The sequence below is a fragment of the Heterodontus francisci genome, chromosome 25, assembly GCF_036365525.1.
Source record: "Heterodontus francisci isolate sHetFra1 chromosome 25, sHetFra1.hap1, whole genome shotgun sequence".
Lineage (NCBI taxonomy): Eukaryota > Metazoa > Chordata > Chondrichthyes > Heterodontiformes > Heterodontidae > Heterodontus > Heterodontus francisci.
This window is the reverse complement of record NC_090395.1, coordinates 34,455,110-34,478,801: the sequence shown is the minus strand read 5'-3', so window position 1 is coordinate 34,478,801 and position 23,692 is coordinate 34,455,110. Positions and strand designations below refer to the sequence as shown.

At 43.5% G+C, this 23,692-nt stretch overlaps 1 protein-coding gene across 1 annotated transcript in view; it reads left to right on the top strand.

The window, feature by feature from the left end:
- The window catches only part of LOC137384081 (SAM pointed domain-containing Ets transcription factor), a 111,001-nt gene that overhangs the window by 73,654 nt on the left and 13,655 nt on the right, over nucleotides 1-23,692 (top strand). The window contains exon 4 of the mRNA XM_068057660.1: nucleotides 16,906-16,989. Coding sequence (XP_067913761.1) covers nucleotides 16,906-16,989 — 84 coding nt within the window. The remainder of the gene's footprint in view (nucleotides 1-16,905; nucleotides 16,990-23,692) is intronic.

The following is a 23,692-nucleotide window of genomic DNA, read 5'->3' as shown; positions in this document are numbered from 1 at the left end:
GGAGTGAAAGTATCTTTACACCAGGGAGTATGAACAAATTTACACCAGGGAGTGTGAGTATCTTTACATCAGTGAGTGGAACAAATTTACACCAGGGAGTGTGAGCAAATTTACACCAGGAGTTTGAGCAAATTTACACCAGAGAGTGTGAGCAACATAAAATCAGGCAGTCATAGTTATTTATGACATTGAAGGAGGCCATTCAGCCATTGAGTCCATGCCAGCTCTCAGAGCAATCCAGTCAGTCCCACTCACCCCTCCCCCCCCCCCCCACCACCACCCCGCACCCTCCCCCACCACCACCGCCCCAATCCTGTAGCCCTGCAAGTTTATTTTCTTCAAATGCCTGCCCATCCAATTTCCTTTTGAAATCACTGATTGTCTCCACTTCCACCACCCTTGTGGACAGCGAGTTCCAGGTCTTTGTCACTCACTGTGTAAAAAAGTTTTGCCTCACATTTCTCCTCTGTCTCTTGCCCAAAACCTTCAATCTGTGTCCCCTAGTCCTTGTACCATCAGTTAATGGAAACAGTTTTTTCTTGTCTAACCTATCTTACATAGTCTTGTACACCTCTCTTAAATCTACCCTCAATCTCCTTTGCTCCTGGGAGAACCCCACCTTCTCTAACCTAACCTTGTAACTAAAATCCTCTATTTCTAGAACTATTCTGGACCTTCACAAGAACCATCACATCCTTCCTAAAGTGTGGTGACCAGAACTAGATGCTATACTCTCGTTGAGGTCTAACCAGAGCTTTCTAAAGGATCAGTATAACTTCCCTGATTTTGTGTACTCTATGCCTCTATTTATGAAGCCCGCAATCCCATATGCTTTACTAACTACTCTCTCAATATGTCCTGCCTCCTTCAAAGATCAATGCACATGCACCCCCAGGTCCCTCTGTTCCTGGACACACTTTACAACTGTGCCATTAGGTCTATATTGCCTCACCCTATCCCTTCTGCCAAAATGCATCACCTCATACTTGTCAGTATTAAATTCCATCTGCCACCTGCCTGTCCATTCTGCTAGCCTATCTATGTCCTGCTGCAGATGGCTCATTTCATCCTCACTGTTAGCCACTCCTCCAAGTTTGGTATCATCAGCAATTTTTGAAATTCTACCCTGTATTCCAATATCCAAGTCATTTATATATATCAAAAAAAGCAGTGGTCCTCGCACTGACCCTTGGGGAACACCACTGTCTACCATCCTCCAGTCTGAAAAACAAGCATTTACCACGACTCACTGTTTTCTGCCCTTTAGCCAATTTATTTTATCCAATTAGACACTGATCCTCCTATTCCATGTGCCTCAATTTTGTTAACCAGCCTTTTATGTGGTACTTTATCAAATGCTTTCTTAAAATTCATATAAACAACGTCCAATGCATTGGCTTCATCAACCTTCTCTGTTACTTCATCAAAAAGTGTGAGCAACTTTACACCAGGCAGTGTGAGTAAATTTACACCACACAGTGTGAGCAGTTTTACATCATGCATTGTGATTTTATGGGTAGAATTAAGAAATAGAAAAGGATTTAAAACTATATGTAATATTTCAAAATTTGCAGATGACACAAAACTGGGTGGGAGGGTGAGTTGTGAGGAGGATGCAGAGAGGCTTCAGGGTTATTTGGACAAGTTGAGTGAGTGGGCTAATGTATGGCAGATGCAGTATAATGTGGATAAATGTGAGGTTATACACTTTGGTAGCAAAAACCAGAAGGCAGACTATTACTTAAACAGCTTTAAACTGAGAGAGGGGAATTTGCAGCGAGACCTGGGTGTTCTCGTATACCAGTCGCTGAAGGTAAGCATGCAGGTGCAACAGGCGGTAAAAAAGGCAAATGGTATTTAGTTTAGAGATACAGCACTGAAACAGGCCCTTCGGCCCACCGAGTCTGTGCCGACCATCAACCACCCATTTATACTAATCCTACACTAATTCCATATTCCTACCACATCCCCACCTGTCCCTATATTTCCCTATCACCTACCTATACTAGGGGCAATTTTATAATGGCCAATTAACCTATCAACCTGCAAGTCTTTGGCATGTGGGAGGAAACCGGAGCACCCGGAGAAAACCCACGCAGACACAGGGAGAACTTGCAAACTCCACACAGGCAGTACCCAGAATTGAACCCGGGTCGCTGGAGCTGTGAGGCTGCAGTGCTAACCACTGCGCCACTGTGCCGCCCTTGTTGGCCTTCATAGCGAGAGGATTTGAGTACAGGAGCAGGGGTGTCTTGTTGCAATTATACAGGGCCTTGGTGAGACCACACCTGGAATATTGTGTGCAGTTTTGGTCTCCTTATCTGAGGAAGGTTGTTCTTGCTATAAAGGGAGTGCAGCGAAGGTATACCAGACTGATTCCTAGGATGGCGGGTCTGACGTATGAGGAGAGATTGAGTCGATTGGGCTTATATTCGCTGGAGTTCAGAAGAGTGAGGGGGGAATCTCATAGAAGCCAATAAAATTCTAACAGGACTGGACAGGGTAGATGCAGGAAGAATGTTCCCGATGGTAGGGGAGTCCAGAACCAGGGGTCATAGTCTAAGGATACGGGGTAAACCTTTCAGGACTGAGATGGGAGAAATTTCTTTACCCAGAGAGTGGTGAGCCTGTGGAATTCACTACCACAGAAAGCAGTTGAGGCCAAAACATTGTATGTTTTCAAGAAGGAGTTAGATATTGCTCTTGGGTCTAAAGGGATCAAAGGGTATGGGGCGAAAGCGGGAACAGGTTACTGAGTTGAATGATCAGCCATGATCATAATGAATGGTGGAGAAGGTTTGAAGGGCCGAATGGCCTACTCCTGCTCCTATTTTCTATGTTTCTAGTCAATGTTGTGTATAGGCCCCCTGGTAGCAGCTGTGAAATGGTAAATTCTATAAATACAGAGATTAGACAAAAATGTAGCAAAGGCAGAGTGGTTTAATGGGGGATTTTAACTTCTAACTAGATTGAGCAGACTAGCACATGTCAGAAAGGTATGAATTTCTTGATTTCTTGACTGTGTCAGGGTTAGTTTTCTGCAGAAACATGTCCTAGAACCAACAAGGTGGCAGATCATATTAGATTTAGTAATGAGTAATGAGCCAGATTTATTTAACAGCTTAACAGTGCATGAATATTTATCTAACAGTGATCATCATATGACTGAGTTCAACGTAGTGTTTGAGAGAAATGCGGAATATCTACTAAGATTCTAGGTTTAGGTAAGGCTAACTTCAATGTGATGGGACAGTAAACTGGGCAAATCTATTAATGGCAAAATTAGAGATCAGTGCAAGGTATTCAATAGAGAATTTAATCTGATACAGAACCAGTTCATAGCCTTAAGGGGCAAGAGCTCTACTTGCTAAAAAAAAAGGCCACCTGGGACAACTAAAGAGGTAAGAGACAACATAAAAACTAAAATAAAAAACATAGAAAAAGGCAAGAAAACGGAACAGATCCTGATGAATGGGAAAGATATAATAAACAGCAGAGGGTGACAAAACAGATAGAGCTACAAAAAGGGGATATGTAAAGAAACTTGCAAAGGATATCAAAATCAATACAAAAAATCTTTACAATTATATTAGAAAAGGAGGGTGGTCTGCAGCAATGTGGGCCCCTTGACAAATGATAACAGTGATATTGTCAATCAAAATAAAGGATTGGTGGACGTGTCAGTATTTATATTGAGGAGGTCAGCATGCTAGACAATCCAAGGGAGCTAATATTGAATCAGGTACAGGGACTCACCATAATTAATGTAAGCAAAATAACAGTAATGAAGAAAATAATGGCACTAAAGAGAGATAAATCCCCAGGACAAGATTGTTTCCATCTTAGGGTTTTAAAGAAAGTAGGTGAGAACACTGCAGATGTTCAGGAACTGTTCCTTTAGATTGGAAAATCATAATTTAAGAAAGCTAACAGAGGGAAACTAGGGAATTATAGACCAGTTAGCCTACCGTCTGTTGTCTGGAAATTGCTGAAGTTTATAATTAAGAAAGAGCTAGCATGGATTTGTAAATGATAGGTCATGCCTGACGAACTAGATTGAAATTTTGAAGAGGTCACTAAGTAGTTGTTACGACCAGGTGAGAAAGGTATCTAGGGGTTCCTCTCAGCCTTCATCTGGTCTTATTGTAACATGGTTTAATTTGAAACACATAGTGTTTTTTAGCTCCTCCTTGGTGAATCCTTATTCATCCCTTTCCAATTATAAAGCAAAGAAACCAGCACAAACAGGTTTTCTTAGGTTTAAAGAAGAAAAGTTGAAATTTATTAAACTTAAACTCTAAATCGGTTGACGCCTCTGGATACAAAACACACCCACGCTAGCATGCATACGCGATACACACATGCAAATAGAGACAAAAAAGAGCAGAAGAAAAATAAAGTGGAAAAGTTTGAGACAATATCTGAAGAGTTTTTGTTACAGTTCTTCGAGCTCACTGTAGAGTCCTTGATTGTAGGTAGATCTGGCTTTTCGTTGGGGCCCACTATTCTTCTTAAACCTTGTTCACTGTAGGAGACTTTTCTCTCTTGGGGTTCATGTGTCTTCACTGGATTCAGAGGATTGTGAGAAAGAGATGAGAGCAGACAGGAGAGAGATCTTCTCAGTCCAGGAGCAAACAGACTTTCTGATTTCCAACTCTCTGTGGCCCAGTTCAAAAGAAAACCCTGGAACAGCCAGGTAGTCATGTGACCAGCTGGTCCAACCAGTCCTGGCCCTTGTGGATTGTATCCTCCTTAGCAGGCCCTAGAATGCGCTTCCTCACTTTCGATGTCTGTTAGTATGTAAATGGTTTTTTTCCAGCCACGGCTGATCTGTTTAATAAGTCATTTCCTCGCTCCAACAACAGCTAAAAATTAATGTTCATGACAAAATTGATGTGCCTCATTCTTGGCAGGTGGGGACCTAGCATGACAGTAGTGAACAGGGGAATGTTTATAGATGTTATTTATATGGACTTCCAGAAGACATTTGATAAAGCCCCTGGTCAGAGACTGTTAGTTAAAGTTGAAGCTTATGGAATTGAAGACAAATTATTGATCTGGTTAGAAAACTGACTAAGTGGCAGGAGACAGACAGTAGGGATAATGAGCAGGTATCCTATTTGGCAGGATATGACTAGTGATGTCTCACAAGGATCACTAATGGGGTCGCAACTATTCACCATATTTATTAACCACTTAAATGATGGAACAGAATGCCACATATCCACATTTTCTGATGACAGAAAGATAGATGGCATTGTAAGCAGTGTAGATGGAATCATATAACTACAAAAGATATTGATAGATTAAGTGAATGGGCAACTGTGGCAAATAGTTTTCAATGTAGGCAAATGTAAAGTTAGTCACTTTGCACCAAAAAAGGGATCGAACTTGGTCGTTTCTAAATGGTAAAAAGCTCGAAAAAGTGAAGGTCCAAAAAGACTTGGGGGTCCAGGTATGTAGATCATTAAAATGGCGAGAAGAGGTACAGAAAATAATTAAAATGGCAAACGGAATGATGGCCTTTTTATCTAGAGGTCTAGAATACAAGGGGGCAGAAGTCATGCTTCAGCTATACGAAGCTCTGGTTCGACCACATCTGGAGTACTGTGAGCAGATCTGGGCACCACACCTTAGGAAGGATATACTGACTTTGGAGGAAGTGTGGCATAGATTTATCAGAATGAAACCTGGACTCCAAGGGTTACATTATGAGGTGTGATTACACAAATTAGGGTTGTATTCCCTTGCATTTAGAAGAATGGTCGAAGTTTTCAAGATAGTAAGGGGAACAGATAGGGTAGATCAAGAGAAACTGAGGTAAATTTTACAGACCCCCTGATGTCGGGGGTCATGGCGGGGGGTGGGGGAGGGCGGAAAATGCCTCTGCGAGAGGCCCCGCCACGGGCCTTGACACCGGGAAGGCCTGGCCCCATATTGCCAGTGGCGGCGAGGCCTCGTGGCAAGCAACCCCCCCACCACTACCCCCACCCCCACCCCTCCCCCCCCACCACTCGGTGGCAGGATCAAAATTTAAATATGTGGACTTATTAAAAGTAATGAATTAAATACTTACCCGCATCGCGCCATCGGTCCCGGTACGATATTCATGACGGTGGCCATCACTCCAGCGCCTTCGGATATCCATTCGGAGATCCGATGTGGGACATTGGTGGGGAGCAGGGAGCAGGTAAGCTTTCAAAATGGGAGGGGGGAGCGGGGTCAAATGTTTCTGATTAGTCTAGGGCAGGGTTGTCCAACATACAGCCCACAGGCCAGAATCCGGCCTGCCAAATGTTTCCATTCGGCCCGCAGATATAAACTGTTTCTGGGGCCGTTCCTCATCCTCACCGTGACTGGAGATTGGAAATTTCCATTTGATAGTCCGGCTTTTAAACTATTGCGCTCTCAGTTTTGCAGGTGACAGCTGCTGACTCTCACACAGTTGCAGAGAGTGGAACGCTCTTTTAAAGCTCCAGACTTGGGGTTTTCCGGTTAGTTCTGACCTTTTTTTTGAAAAAGCCGGCCGGAAAACCCCGAGTCTGTTGGGAAATGGCCATTCCTGATGTCAGCAGCTGCTACCTGTGAAACTGACAATGATTTTTTTAAAACTGAGTTTTAAAAGAACTTTAAAAGAGTGTTCCACTTTCTACAACTGTATGAGACAGAGAGAGAGAGAGGTGGGGCAGAGACTGAGAGAGAGGTGGGGGGAACAGAGAGGGGAGTTGGGGGGACAGAGAGGGGGGACAGAGAGAGAGAGAAAGAGGGACAGAGAGACGGGGGCAGAGAGACGGGAGGGACAGAGAGAGTGGAGAACACTGGAGACACGGGGGAAGGGTGGAGAGAGGGGGGGGGAGATACAGAGGGGGGAGCGTGGAGAGGGACAGAGAGAGGGGGGAGAGGGAGACAGAGAGGAGGGAAGAGGGAGACAGACAGACAGAGAGGGAGGAGAGAGAGTCAAAGAGTCATTTACTTACGGCACAGAAGGAGGCCATTTTGTCCATCAAGCCCATGCCAGCTCTCCATGGAGCTATGCAATCGGTCCCACTCACTGGCTCGATCCCCATAGCCCTGCAAGTCTATTTCTCTCAGGTGGCCATCCAACTTCCTCTTGAAGTCATTGATCTTCTCCAATTCCACCACCTTTGTGTTTCCTCATATTCTCCTGCATCTTTTGCACAAAACTTTCAATCTGTGTCCCCCAGTCCTAGAGTGGAGGGGGGGAGGGAAGAGAGGACGAGACACACACACACAGAGTGCGGGGAGAGGGGGAGAGAGATCAAGGTCTCTCCTGAAAGGTGGACATCTATCCAGAATACTCTGCATTGCTACATCAAGTGTGCAGGCAGAGATTGATTACTTATTAAAGCAAAAACAATGGCAGGTATGTCACTGAATCAGTTTTCAATATAGTGACGAGAAAGTAAGTCAATAAATTAGTCTTCTCATTTAAAGCTTCACAAAAATGCACATTTGTTGTTGTTTTTATTAGGAAAATAAATTTTTAGTGCCTTTATCTTTTGAAATTTGCTCACCTGCCCCCCAGGCTGAGCAAAAATTGCAATGCAGCCTTCCGCCCGAAAAGGTTGGACAACCCTGGTCTAGAGGGTGGGAAGGGGTAAAATTTACAGTTTATGAACTTTGAGGGGGGAAGGTTGGGAGCACAAGGTATGTTTTTTGGGAGGGTCGGGGGAAGTAATTGGGGGGGTGGTGGTGGCTGCTGGTGGGAGAGGGTCAAGATAACTTTAATTTTTTAAAGTCATTTTTCTTTTAAATTAAATGGAAGGGCTGGAAGCCCTTTAAAAATGGCATCAGCCTACTATTTCCATTGGTCGGCAAATCTTAGGACTAGGGGGCATAGTCGAAAAATCAGAACCAAACCTTTCAGGAGTGAAAGTAGGAAACACTTCAACACACAGAGTGGTAAAAGTTTGGAACTCTCTTCCACAAACAGCCATTGATGCTGGATCAATGTTAACTTTAAATCTGAGATTGATAGATTTTTGCTAACCAAATATATTGAGGGATATGGGGCAAAGATGGGTATATGGAGTTAGGTCGCACATCAATCATGATCTCATTGAATGGCGGAACAGGCCTGAGGTGCTAAATGGCCTCCCCCTGATCCGATGTTCCAACTGTGAATAACTTTACCCCAGGCCTTGTGAGCAACTTTATATTGGACAAAGTGAATAGTTTCCCACTGAAACATTAGACAATGTGAGCAGCCTTGCACCAGTCGGGGGGAGCAGTTTCTCAATAAAATAGCACAGAAATATCAGCAGACTGTCATTGAAACAAAGACAGCATAACAAGCCTTTTTTCCATAAAGCCATGTGATATACATCAAGAGTTGTCATTTTAGGTTGTGGGGATTACCCTAACCTCCTTGTCGGAAAGCAGTAGGCAATATATTGACTAATACCAGGCCCAAAGCACAGCTTTAATTGGTGATTACTGCAGCAACTGATTTTGCAGCCACTTGTGGAAGATCATATAAGTTGCAGCTTCAATCGTGAGCATTAAGCTCTGTGAGCTTATCACGGGAATGAAGGAGCAACGTAATCAATCCTGTTGGAATTCCTTCAATTCCCCATAGGGTTGCCAACACTCTAGGATTGCCCTGAAGTCTCCAGGAACTGAAATTTAGTCTCCTTGATATTCCTGTGAGCATTACAATTATGTGTTTCTTTTTCTTTGCAAGTTTTCATTTATTAGTTATAAAAATATTGGCGATAGGAACAGGGAGCTTGGCTGGACAGAGAAGCGGAAGGTGATATGATGAAACCTCCAGAAATACATCGAACCAAAGTTGACAATCCTAATTCCCAATCCATCCCTCAAATTAAAGATCATGAAATTTAGCTCCGTCGTGCCCGTGGTTTCCAGGAACCAAAATGGCATCCACACCACACGTGCATGCATTTATGGCATGGCCTGCCTGAACTCCATCTTGGCAAGGGCATTAGCAGCGTGTATCCTGATCCACGCTGCTGTGTTGTATCCTCCTTCTTTGGCCTCTTTGTCTCGAGAGACAATGGGTAAGCGCCTAGAGGTGGTCAGTGGTTTGTGGAACAGTGCCTGGAGTGGCTATAAAGGCCAATTCTAGAGTGACAGACTATTCCAAAGGCACTGCAGATAAAATTGGTTGTTGGGACTGTTACACAGTTGGCTCCCTCCTTGCACTTCTGTCTTTTTTCCTGCCAACTGTTAAGTCTCTTCGACTCGCCACTCTTTAGCCCCACCTTTATGGCCGTGCGCCAGCTCTGGCGATCACTGGCAACATGACTCCCACGACTTGTGGTCAATGTCACAGGACTTCATTTTGTGTTTGTAGACGTCTTTAAAGCGGACACATGGATGGCCAGTGGGTCTAATACCAGTGACGAGCTCGCTGTACAATGCGTCCTTGGGGATCCTGCCATCTTCCATGTGGCTCACATGGCCAAGCCATCTCAAGCGCCGCCTGGCTCAGTAGGGTGTATATGCTGGGGATGTTGGCCGCCTCGAGGACTTCTGCGTTGGAGATACGGTCCTGCCACCTGATATCCTCCGCAGCCTGGCTATCATGAGGGCACAGCCCTTGCCACCAGGGATACGCTGAGCAGCTCAGGAGGAGAAGGAAGGGAGAAGGCAGCTGGTGCATCCCCATTCCAACCATGCTGTCTGTGATTACCTCAGTGACCACTGTATCCATGAATACAACCCCAAATCCCCATTGTAAAAGTGTACCACATCTTACCATTCCTTTGTTACACAACCATCTCTTGGCCACGTTGCTGAAATAAAAGCCACCACAAAACAACCATTCCATACCAACTTAATCCGTTAAACCATCCAATATTCCACACAAAAATCAACTATTACTCTTGTGCATTCCCTAAGTGACTGTCTAGCAGGTGCTTTTGGCTGTCCTAGTGTTCCTATGCAGTGCTATCCCAATGGCTGCAGCATGGCTAGTGAAAGGCTGCAGACTTTCAATGGGGGAGACTGCAGATGGTCTGGCAGGATGCCTTCAAGCAGCTCTGGGCTTAGAAGGCCTGGCTTCGGACTGCACCACATTTGCATGGGTGGCAGCAGTCAGGGCTGGCTGGCTGAGAGCCTCCAGAATGGGCATTAGCGGGTGGCATTGGTGGGAGCATGATTACTGTCATCCTGAGAGAGGACAGCAGGTTCATGCTCCACAGAACCACTGCCACTCTCCTGGGACAGCAGCTCAGCAATCCGAGTAATCTACTGGAGGACAGATTGATGTACTGGTATGAGAGCCCGGGAGCCCCTTTGAGCACTGGTAGCCACAGCCATGATGGCAGAATCTGATCTTAGATCAAACTGAGATTTCATGACTTCCGTCTGAGCTTTCACTGCAGCACTCAGGTATTGGATGGTTTCTGATGGGCTGTAGTGGAAGCTGAGACATCAGCCACTAGATGCTGCATCATGGCCAGATCCGAAGTTGGTGCCATTTCCATGCTGGAAAGGATGGGCTCCAAGTTCTGCGCAAAACCCCATGCCAAGTTGGAGCCAGACTCCTCCATATTCCTTGACAGTGACATCAGGCTCTCTGACAGGCCTGCTAATGTACTAAGCATTTCTGTGTACATGCCCGTCAGCCTTTCTCAGTAAGCCGCTCCATCTAAGTCCTTATCTGAATTCTCCGCAGCAGAACTTGTCTGCAACCTTGCCCTCTGGAGAGCTGGCACCCCTGCTGCCCTTTCCCCTGCCCTATTTGCAACCCACTCATGCCTAGTGACTCATCACATGCAGATCCCGCCTCTCTGCTTCCCTCTAAAGTTCACGCAGTATCTAAGCTCATGGCTGAAAGTGTGAGATCGAGTGACAATGTTTCTCCACTATCAGTCTCTCATTCCTCTTGGACAAAAGGTTTTACCAGGTGGCAGTTCTTGGGTGCATGGAAGCATAGAGGCACAAGAGCAGGGTTGGGGTGAAGGAAGGCAGTAAAGCAAAAGATACATACTTACTCCATCTGCAGTTTATCAATCAGAAGAGATTGTGGGATGAGGGGGGGGGAAGTGAGATGAGAGAAGGTGGATTAGGCACATGCAGGCGTGATGATGTGCCTTTCACAAATGCATAGCTGGCAGTGTGTGCAAGCTGTGAGATGTGTGTGTGAGGCTTGCAACAGTGCTATGTGTGTGAAGGTGAAGTGAAGCTATGAATGTTGGGTTTGAGTTGTGCTTGATAGAGACTGTTGCATGTTGAGTGAGGCGTGATGTGGTGGTGGTGAATTGAGCAGTGTGTGAGACTAGTGGTTCATTTGTACAGATATGTCATGTGAAGATGCATTCACTGACCTTGACCACTCATGTGAGGTCATTGAACTTTTTGCGGCACTGCATCCCAGATCCTTGCAGCTAGAATGCTGGCATTGAGTGCAATGGATATCTGCTCATCCTGCCTTCACAGTGTCTATCTGGAGGACCTCCTAATCCCTGTGGATAGAGCACCTCTCTCCTGTCCACTTCCAGCACGAAGGCCTGCATTACAGCAGCGGAGAACCTGAGGGCACACTCTCTAGCCTGTTGAGCCATTTCCACTCCTTCTTCTATTGATAAACTCTTCCACAATGACTTCCAATGCCTGCTGCAGCTGGAATGCACCACGCCTTTAAGAGGTGCAGCCTGGCTTTAAGTAGTGCGTGCTAGCTTTAAGTGGTGATAGCCTCACACAAACTTGGGCTGCCTGCTGAGGTGTGAAGCCATTCAGCAGCGCGTTTAATGCTGGGCTGCATGCCACTATCATTATGATTAGCAGGCAGCACAAAATTTGCGTTCTGCCTGCATTACTTTGAGGGAGTGCAAGTTAAGCATGCATCACAATCTGTACGTCCATTTTCAGGGGCAATCAAATGTTTAACCCAAAGTCAACATGCTGGATACTGATAAACATACAGATCTCCAATCTCCAGTCAAATGCTCTAGTCACTTCAAGAACCACTAGAGGGTGCAACAACCATTGGCTATTTATTGTCAATTCCCAAATTAACAGATCTAGTATTTCATATTGAAATTATGCTAAACGCTTCAGGGTACCTGACTATCAGCTTAATTAAGAGTTCAAAACTTTAAACTACTTTCTTATTCTCTGTTTGTGATGGTCCAACAGTGCAGTTAACAAAAAACAAGCAACTTATTCAGTGTTTTTCACACAAAGGAACATTTAAAAACTTTCAAAACACAGAAGCAGCATTGAGCAGAAGAGGTTAGAGGAAAGACTTAAGACACAGTTAATGAGGCCGGTTTTAGGAGGCTTTTTGAAGGTGGGGACAAAGACTAATTGGCAAAGTGGTTTAGAGAGATAATGCCAGCTAATGGCGCCTACCAAGTTGCATTTATATAGCACCTTTAATGTAGTAGAACTTCCCAAGGCACTTCACATGAGCCACATATGAAGTTATTAGGACAGATGACTGGGTTAAAGAGGTAGGCTTTAAGAAGCGTCTTAAAGGAGGAGAGAGAGGTGGAGAGGCAAAGAGTCTGAGAGAAGGAATTCCAGAGCTTAGAGCCCAGGCAGCTGCCCTAACTGAAGGAACGTTCACTAATGGTGGAGCCATTAAAGTCCGGGATGCACAAGAGACCAGAATTGGAGGAGTGCAGAGATCTCAGAGGGTTGTAGCGTTGGAGAAGGGAACAGAGATAGGGAGGAGTGAGGCTCTCAAGGGATTTGAAAACAAAGATGAGAACTTCAAAATCTAAGCACCTCTGTACCTGGAGCCAATGCATGTCAGTGAGCACAGGGGTGGTGGTCTAATGTCAATTTTTGCATTTCCTGTTCTTGTTCTTTTTCTTACCTTTCCAGTTTTATCCTCTCTAGTTCGAATTCAAGTTTTCTCACTTCAAATTATCTTTGTCTTTCTCTCTTTTTTCTATTTCTTCTCTTTCCAATATCATCTTCTCCAACTCAATTTTGGTTAGTTCTATTTGAATACTATAGAAACATCCTTTTCTTTCACCAGCTTCAGGCAAGGAACCAATTCTTGGATTATTTCCGTTTTCCTAGCCCCTGGGCCTACACTAACCTCCAAGTGTGCTAATTTCGTGACCAAATCGACCTTTTCAACTGTCAAATCTTCTCTCTTAACAAATTCCTGTACATTGATGATACTGATGTTCATTTCCCACTGAACACAGCCAAAGTAAATGTGAAATCTTGTTTGTTCAAACTCTGGAAAATTCCACTGAACCTGTTTTACCGCATAATTGTAGACGACCATATCCCAGACAAGCCCCCAATTTTGTTATGATCCCCATGGAAATAACCAACAAACGAAAAGAATCAAAACCACGGATTGACCCCAATTTAGGAAACCATTCCAAATGGACAAGATTTCACTTTTATAAATTTTACTTTAACACTCAAACCAAAACCAACATAAATTAAACATGAAGCAACAGACAGATCACAGTCAATATATATATTACATATTACACCTTAACTATCAGAAACAACAGTCATGGTTCTCACAGTTTCACTGGGAAATCCAAACATCATATATGGCAACAATTAAAGTCACACAGTTCTTCACAACTCTGAAGTTCCTCAGGTAGATTTTCAGCTCCTTTCTTCAAGGATTTAGCTGCCGTTCTTCTTCTGACAGCAGTTCCCTCTCTATCCGAACTCCGTGGGGTATTATCTTCACCTCAAGGCGCATCTCTCCAGAACCTCCTCAGCTCTGCTCATGACAGTCTTGATGACATGGATTTACCAGTCTTCCCTTTATCCGAGTCCTTCAGTGACAACCTGTGCACTGTATGGCTGGGTCTGGTTAGTCAGCTATTTTAAGGAACAGAAACAACTCCTGGACTCAGACTTCATTTTCTTCTACTTGCCCGCGCTTCACTCCTGCCTGATCTGGGGAGGACTCTGTCTTCTTTTATCTGGTTCTAACCAGTGCCAGTTTCCCCAGAAACCTTTAATTGTTTTTCCAGCTTTTGTTTCAGTTCTAGTTTCTATTTCAATTCTTGTTTCCCTCTCAGTTAGGGTCCAAAAAAAAAACAAGCTTTGCAACAACAGATTCCATAACATCTAAACATTGCTGTAATGTTGAGAAACACAGCAGCCAATTTGCGTACAGCAGGGTCCCACAAGCAGCAATGAGAAATGACTAGACAATTTAGTGTGTTTTTATTATGTTGGCCTGGCCACCTCTACTACTTTTCTTTAAATAGTGCCATGGACTATTTTTCATGTACTTCAGAGGTCCTCAGTTTAACACCTCACCTGAAAGACAGGACTTGTGACACTGCTGCTCTCCTTCATTGTAAGGCTGGATTATGTGCCAACTGTCCAGAACAAGGCTTGAAGCCATAACCTATTGATTCAGAGGGAGGGCACTACCACAGAGCAAAGGAGATCCATCTATCCTTTTCACCATTTGAGGGGGATGTTAAATATCCCATGGCAGTATCTGAAGGACAAGCAGTTTTCCTGTCAACCAGACCAATGTTTCTCAATAAACCAACATCACCAACAAAAAAAAGAATAACTGACCATCACATTGATGTTTATAGGATGTTGCTGGACTGTGAATGGCTGTTGCATTACAACGCGCATTGTGTGTCAACAATTCAGGAGGTACCTGGTATAAGATTTCTGTTTTAAACTTGCGTATTAGAATAAGGTTTGTGCTAATGGAGAGGGGCTTTATATGAAAGAGTTTTAAGGAAGGCATGTTCTATCAGTTAAGGAGTTATAAAAACTTAGGGGATAAAAATGCATAGCTGTGGTAGTGTCCATCCTCGAACATCCGTGGGAGTTTGCCAGAACGGTTGGTAACTAGGTTGGGATCCAGATCTGCTCGGTCTCATATGCTGGAGTTGCATTCCAGTTTCCAGGGAGACACAGCACCCTTTTCCCCAGGGATCTGACCTCCTCCATGTCAATATGGGGCATGCCCACAGACCTAGACCTCATGGTGTTGGCACCCAGCCATGCCATTTTAATTAAGAGACCTCCCCCTGGGAGGGTGAGAGGCAGAAGTCCAAGGTGGGCACATCCCAGCAATTGCACCATGATGCACTCCTCCCTGGGGATCTTCGGGCAAAGTAATCTGTCAGTGACGAAGTTATGAGGAAGATGTTTTCTGTCAGTGAGGGTTTGTGATCCTTCAGGAGCTGATAGGCCTTTTCTGACTGTTGAGTCAGTTCTACAGGTTTCAGTTTGATCAATAATTTAATCAGAACTAAACACCACATATTTGAAAGTGATTCCATCAGCTTTTTCTGCCTTAATCATTTACCTGGGATCTAATAGTACAGCTCCGGTGGCGGATTCATATCATTTCCTCCAACATTTATTGGTTACTTCACAGTCTCTGCACTTCAGAGTATTTCATTAGATGTGATGCACTTTGGAACAGTTTCTGAGAGCTGTGATGAGAGGCTATATAAACACAAGTCTATCTATCTTTTCATATGGGTGCCCTGTTCTCTTTTGTTCTGCCCGTTTAGTTTCTTTCCATGCCAAGAGCTAAGTCCATGAATGAGAAGCCATCAATGCTATTGTCTAAATGGCCTTTAGGAAGTGTGCAAGATGCAGCATGGTGCTGTTAGATCCTTACTGCCTCATTCTGGGAAAACCTAGCTATTACTTATCATTGCTCCTAGATTGATAGAATGAAATCAGGGAATGCTCCATGTGCAGAATCACGGACATAATCTTACATGGTCTCTTAGCAGCTTTATCATATTGACACACTGCAACACCATCCACCACTAACACCTCTGAGATTAGGTGCTGTGTGTTAGAGCATGGCTACCCGACCCGAACTCGATGGGACCCGACGACGTGTCGGATTTGGGTCGGGTCACTCTTCTGGGTCCGGTATTCGGGCTCAGGTCGGGTCGGACACAGTGACAGCCGGGACGTCAAGGCGGAAAACACTCCACACTAGTCCGCAGTGAGCGATTCCATCGAAGGTAGAGCACAACCTCTTTAACACAACCAACTTTATTCTGGTGGTCAGGTCGGGCGCGGGAAAAGTTGAAAGAATTCGGGCCGGGTCAGGCTCAGGTCGGATGTGGTTCTGTTGGGCTCGGGTCGGGTTTCATTTGGAGACCCGAGCAGGCTTTTATTGTGTGCAGTTCTGGTCACCTAACCCTAGGAAAGGTATTATTGAGATGCATCTATGCTGAGCAGCCAAGGTGATTCTGGGTATCAGGAAGTTCAATTGTGAGATGAGGTTAAGGAAGTTGTGCTGGCTTAAGAAAACAGGAACTTTAAGATGATCTAACTGAAGTTTTCAAGATTATAGAAGAGATTGACAAAGTCGATTGCTCACCATAATGAAAGTTTCAAATACAGCAGGCAGGGAAGGGGGAGCAGATTAAAAATGAGGAATAATGTTAGGTGTCAGTTGTGGCATAATTAGTAGTACTCTTGCTTCTGAGGCAGAAAGTAATAGGTTTAAATCTCACTCCAGAGTGAGTGTTGCACTGTTGGGGGTGCTGTCCTTTGGATGAGATGTTAAACTGAGGTTCCATTTGTACTCATAATAATATTCAAATAAGAGCAGGAGAGTTCTCCTTGGTGTCCTGCTAATATGTATGCCTCAACTAAAATCACTGAAACAGATTATCTGGTCTTTCACCTCACTGCTTATGCCCATGACCATGTGGTGCACAAATTGGCTGCAGTGTTTCCTACAGTTCAACAGTGGCTATAGAGTCATAGAGTGATACAGCACTGAAACAGGCCCTTCGGCCCACTGACTCAGGGAATCAGATATTTCAAAATGCTTTTGGGATATCACGAAACAAAACAATATTAAAGCAAATTCTTCCTATTTTTCTATAAAGTGAAGGAGAGATGTTGAGTAGTGAAAATTAAAGGGGAGGAGAGATGTTGAGCGTGGATATTAAAACAAGGTACTTTCCTATTTTCTAGCTGCCTGGATGAAAGAGAAGTCGTCTCCTGGAGATAACAGATATAATGGTAACATGCTCCTCACAACAGCTGAACATTCCATCTGTATGTAACCTCTCTTTATATTAATAGAAGTTGATGTATCCAATCCACTCTTAGCTGTGTGCTGATGTACTTGCAGGAAAGCCATAGCTAATGCTGGAACAACCAACGTAACTACTTAGGGAAACATTCTGGGCACCAAATGCAGCAATCACCAGCTGATCAGATTTGATCCAGTTTGCACTGCAGAGGATCCTCATTTATGCAGCTGTCCCTATGCCTTGCAACTACAGCAAAAATGCTGTAGCTTCTGTGGAAGGGGTCTGTGCAGGAAGTGTTATAGCAAGGAGAACTTTTTAAATACATTTTCTGTCTCAGTGAGTGAGTTAGAAGTGAAAAGATTTGCCATACAATTTTTAATGAAGATTGTCCCTTTAAGAATGTTCCATATGGATATGGAGTTAGGTCGCAGATCAGCTATGATCTCATCGAATGACAGAACAGGTTTGAAGGGCTGAATGGCCTACTCCTGTTCCTATACCTTAGAAAGAGAGCTGAATTGCAACATCCCCACACAACAACTATCAAAAAAGGCCTATGTAAGGCAGGCTGTTATATGTAACACAAGAATCAGGTTCTATAGTACAAAGCATGGTGCTGTAATAAACCAGACTGACTCCAGCCTTTTCCAAGATTAAAGTGTGATTCTTTCCAACATCTGAGAACCAGAAACAACATAAAGACAAAACATGGTGGCAGTGAGTGTCTGTGAGTAAACCTACAACATTTTTAAAAGCATCAGATTGAGAAAAGTGACCTAAATTAGTGCCAGAGAGAGAGACAGAAAACCTGAGTGACTCATGTGAAAACTCTAAAAAAATAAGATCAAAATGTCAGCCGGGACAGGAATGAATGCACTGCTACACCCCATCATGAATTGGGGAGCTGATGATGTCGTAGAGGCATTTGAGAAGTTTAAACAAAACTGCAATTTGGCATTCAAGAATTTCCTAAAAGGCACTAGTGAAGAGGAGAGGGTCAGCTATATCCTTCTGTGGACTGCAGATAAAGGATTAAATTTATTTAACAGCTGGGACCTAAGCAAAGAGGACAGCAGAAACCCAGACAACATTTTTGAAAGATTCACCACCCATCTCCAGTCAAAAGCAAATCATCGGATATACCGACATGAACTTCAAGGCCTTAGACAGGAACTAGGTGAGCCTATTGACAATTTTGTAGCAAGATTGAAAAATGTAGCCAGAAAATGTAAATTTATGGACACAGATGAACGGCTGATAGATCAGCTCATTTGGGGTTCTGCACATCCTGAAGTATAGAAAGCTCTAATCGGACAGGACAAGCTCACAATATCGCAGACTGTAGGCACTGTCAGAGCACATGAAGCCACGAGCAGACAGATAAAGACTCTGACCTCCCAAATGACTAGCCTTCAGTTAAGCCAAGAGACAGGCAGCAGGGTCAATGCAGTGAAACAACAACTAAAGAATGTACACCAAACAGAGAGAAAGACGTGCAGGAGCTGTGGACGACCACATGAATTGACAGATAGAAGGAAATGTCCAGCATATGGATCAATCTGCAAAAAGACCATCAGCAACACTGGAAACAGTACTATCCAGCAAGCCAACATTAACAACATCACCAGCAAGTGACACTACATCGCCTGTACAGTGTGCCAACTCACCACTGAGAGCAACAAATGCCAAATCTACAAGATGGAGACACAACATCTTACCACCCAAACAATACCGTTAATAATATTTTAAAAATAGAATACATGCTATAAAAGACTTTAAAAAGGGGTTCAGATTATTTCCACAAGTCGGATGATAATCTTTTTTACTTACATTGACAGTTATATTGATATAGTGGCATTATGTTTTAAAGAAAGAGGGATGCTATATGTAACACAAGAAACCAGTTCTACAGTACAAAGCATGGTGCTGTAATAAACCAGACTGACTCCAGCTTTTTCCAAGATTAAAGTGTGATTCTTTCCAACATCTGGGAACCAGAAACAACATAAAGACGAGAAACAGGCATTGAGTGGAGTACAGCTTCTCTCTATAAAATTAGATCTTTACTTGAAACACAGGTACTCAATGCTGCTGTAGGAAATAACTGTTGGGTTTGAATGTTACAGTCTGCCTCTGCGCAGAAGGATTGTATCAAAAGATTCTGTGGCCTTCCTGCAATTTACGTCATGGTTTCACATTCTGCCTGCAGTAAAATCACACTTTTCAAGAATGTACTGTGCAATGCATTCATTTACAGTCCTTGTGCTAGGTGGGACTAGGGCTTTTCGATATCTTAGTAGTAGAGTATTGTATATGCCAATCTGTTTTATCTAGTTATTATAAGAACTAAACTACAAACTCAAAATAATTATTAAAAGTCAAATAGTCCCCTGCTGCCTCTTGGACTTGGACCTGTGCATAGCCTGGGGTGGTGTCCTCTTTTCGGGGTGTGTGAAAGGATCTTGTAACTTGAAGGGAGGTTCATGTCCCAGATAAGAAAGCACTGGAGCACAGTTGCACAGAATGTGGAACTGAAATTGTTCTTTAACTATTGCTTATTATTTTGCAGTTTTGCTTAGTACTTACTAAGTCTTCCTGTGGCACACAGAGTATTCTGATGGAGTGGGTGATCTGTGCCAAGGCCTTTGCCAGTTCTGCTCAAGTTGGTCACCAGTGGGTGCACAAAAGTGGCATCTCATGATAGGATGGCCCTCCACTCTTTCCTCCTTATCGTGATATTCCAAGCCTTTACTTGCTGCCTTCCTTTAAGCACAGGGCCAGCAGCAGGAACTCAACAGTTCCATGGCCATGGGTCTTTGAGCGCAAATATGTGTGTCCTGCTCCCTGTTTAAGGCCCATTGAGTGGAGACATTTCATACATACTTATGTCCGACAAACTACTGGGCCTTGTCCATGATTTGCCCTCACTTCCAGTTACTTAATCCAGAGCAGAATTCATAGAACCCATGTAGGTGGATCCAATGATCCTGTTGCTCCTAACAGACCGAAGAAGGACAAAGAGGTGAAATATAACAGATTAAGAAAGAACGGCTAAGATTATTGCATGTAAAGAGGAGTCTTACCTTAAGCAAGCACTTGAAATATCGCACTATTACAAAGAGCTAGAATTAACCTGTATATCCAAGTTTTTTTCCTGTTTGCTTTCAATGATTTTGAAGAGAAGATATATTTATTAAAATAAAGAATGTTCATGCCACTTTTGGGGTACGTGTATGGGAGCAGCCATAAAGACGGGGCTAAAGTGTGGCGAGTCGAAGAGACTTAGTGGTTGGCAGGAAAAAAGGCAGAGGCGCAAGGGGAGAGCCAACTGTGTAAGAGCCCCGACAAACAAATTTCTCTGCAGCACCTGTGGAAGAGCCTGTCACTCTAGAATTGGCCTTTATAGCCACTCCAGGCGCTGCTTCACAAACCACTGACCACCTCCAGGCGCTTATCCATTGTCTCTCGAGATAAGGAGGCCAAAGAAGTGTGGGAGTAGTTCCTAAAACCCCTTCTACTGTACAGTTCTGATACTGACAGCGGTTCCAACTTCAATGGCATTGCTGGACAGTAAATGAGGCAGTGCTGTCCCTGGAGGTGCCAAGACCCACATCAAGAGGTGTTTTCCCTCAGCACCTCCAAGACAGCAATGCCCCAGAGAGAGATAGCCATTTGTTCTGCACGGAGGAAAGTGGAGTGCTCAGGTTGCCAGGACAAACCAACAGTACACTTTCCCCGATGCTGGAGTGTGGGTTCCCCCACCACCGCAAACCACAGAACGTACCCCACCCCCCCACCCCGACTGCCTCCACCACCAGGGAGAGTTTGACAAATGGAAAAAGAAATCACAAACTATGAATGTCTACTCTGGAAATCTCTCCTTTAAGCTCTCCACTTTGCTACCTCTCTCCTCTAACTCTTTTCTCACTATCGCTCAGCATTTGCCTTTGCCTTTATGAAGCAGTTTGAGATGGTAAAGCACTATGTAAATATAAATCAACGTTGATGCTGTGGAGCAATGGAACTCACCCTATAACACAAAGAGGGTCATACTCCACACTGTAATTTCTGGGTTACTATACTCTTTGTACTGTATAAAGATAGTCTGTGCGTTACTGCAACTGGAGTTTATTTACAAACGTGAATCAACTATAGCTGCCGCTACAATACTCCTCACACGAGGCTTGTACAATTAGTGACATCACATCCTGTAATGATGCTTACAGTCCATTTACATAATCTACCTAGCAAAAACCTACATCAAATGATACCACATCTCCTCCTAAGTCTCTGACTTCATTCGTCAGGTTAAGTAATGCTGTGGCATGCTGTGCCGCAATGTGTTCTCCTTTCACTTGAAGATATTTTGGACTTTAGAGTCTCTTAGTTCTTCCTCTTCACTTCCTTGTATTTGAGTGGAACTATTCAAGGACTCCAGTTCTCTATCTTGGTTGACCCCTGAGTTGTCTGTTGATTGTCTTAGCACCGGTCCATCAACTCTCTCTGACGGCTGGTTCTCTTGCATTTCTTCCATTTGTTTCTTCTGTGGAATTGGTACCAATGATCTTCTGTTCATTCTTATCATCCCCTGTCAGTCTGGACAACGTATGATTTTGGATATGGTGATTTCTCTATCACTGCTCCATATCTATTCTGGTCTTTAACCCAAACCAATTCTCCAGGTTGGATGTCTGATAGATTTCTCACTCTGTAATGTCTATCATAATTCTCAGCTTGAATAGACTGCTCTCAATCCTCTTTCTCCCTCACTTTTTCCAAGCCTTCTTACTAATTCATGGCTTTAGTGTACTTGGGAGAATAGGAAGTTATGTCTTCAATCTTCTTCCCATTAATATTCACATGGGGCTAACCCATTCTGGAGTGGTGCAGATCGATAGCTTAACAGTGCCAGTTGAAAATCTTTGTTTTTCTTCAGTAACATCTTCACCGTTTGGACACCTCTCTCTGCTTCTCCATTGGCCTGAGGGGTATCTCGGTAAACTGGTGACATGAACAAATTTGTATGGTTCAGTAAATTCTTTGAAACTTTTGTTCGTAAATTACAGCCCACTATCAGATATCAAAATATCTGGAATGCCGTGTGTAGCAAAAATTTCTCAAAGATTTGATCACAGCCTCTGACCTCTGGACATGTAGTCAATCCATCTCGAGTAAAAGTCGACACCAATAAGGAACATCTTCCCTTTATGCTCAAAGAGATCCATTCCTAGACGATCCCGTGGTCCGGACGGAAATGAAGATGACATAAGTGGCTGTCTCACCACTTGTCTGGTAGTAGCACATGTGATGCATCTGGATACCATTTCTTTAATATCGTTTCATATCCCGGGCCACCATACTGAATTTCTGGCTCTTACTTGACATTTAGTGATCCCTAAATGACCTTGGTATAATTTCTCCAAGATATCCAATCTTAAAGCTCTTGGGATGACCAATCTTTCATCGTAGACTAGCAAATCATCCACAATGCTCAGATGACTGCTTGCTCATGATATTTCCTTAAAACCGGGTTATGTGGCATATGTGCTGGCCAACTATTTTGACAATATTCTTATTCTATCGCATACCTCGTCTTCTTTCTGCAAGTTTCTGATTTCATTCAATTTTCTAGCTGTTGCTGGTAAATTCTCGGTTATTGTTAAAGCAAAGACTTCTACTTCTTCCAGAAGTAAGACACCTCTTTCTTCAGGTCTTCCAATTGTTGCTCTTGACAACGCATCTGCTGCTTTTGTTGTTTACCTGCAACATATTCAGTCGTCAAATTAAACCTCATTGGTCTTAGTCGAAATCTTTGTACCCATGGAGGTAACTTTGCTCTTTCGAATTCAAGAACGTCGCAAGTGGCTTGAGGTCAGTTTCAATCTTGAATTTAAGGCCCATTACATAATCCGAAAAATTTTTGCATGCCCACATTGCTGCCAACGCTTCCTTCTCAATACATGCATATCTCTGTTCAGTTTTGGTTAACGAACAAGAAGTGAAATACACAGGTCTCCATCTACCATCCTTCCGGATTTGAAAGAAGACTACACCTAATCCTGTTGCTGATGAATCTGCCACTATTATGCACGTTAACTCTGGATCATAGTGCGCTAACACCTCTGATGAAGTAAACATCTGTTTAATTCTCTCAACGGATTTTTTTCTGGCTTTCTCCCCAATACCACAAATTACTGCTCTTTAGCAGTTGTTGTAAGGGCTCGTTTATCATAGCTAAATTTGGTAAGAATTTCCCTACCTGATTCACCATTCCCATGACTCTTTGTAGTTCTGTTATGTTCTTTGGTGCTGGAAAACCTTTTATTGCCTTTGTCTTCTGTGCCTTGATGTCTGACCCATCAATTATGTGACCAAGGAACTTCACTATTGTCTGCAAAAATACACACTTGTTATTTAATGTGAGACCTGCTTCTTCTAGAATTTGTAATACAGCTCTTACCCTTGTGTCGTGAATTAGGACGTCGTCCATGTGACAGATTATTCCCTCTATGGCTTCCAGGATTCTTGACATCCTTCACCGAAAGATCTCCAGTGCCAATGTTATACCAAATGGTAACTTGTTGAAACAGAATCTCCCAAATAGTGTTATAAACATAGTCAACAATTTAGACTCTTCATCCAATGGTAACTGCAGAATCCACTGTTTAAACCTAATTTCATAAATGTGGCGCTTTATCCCAGTTTTGCTAAACTTTCATCCACTG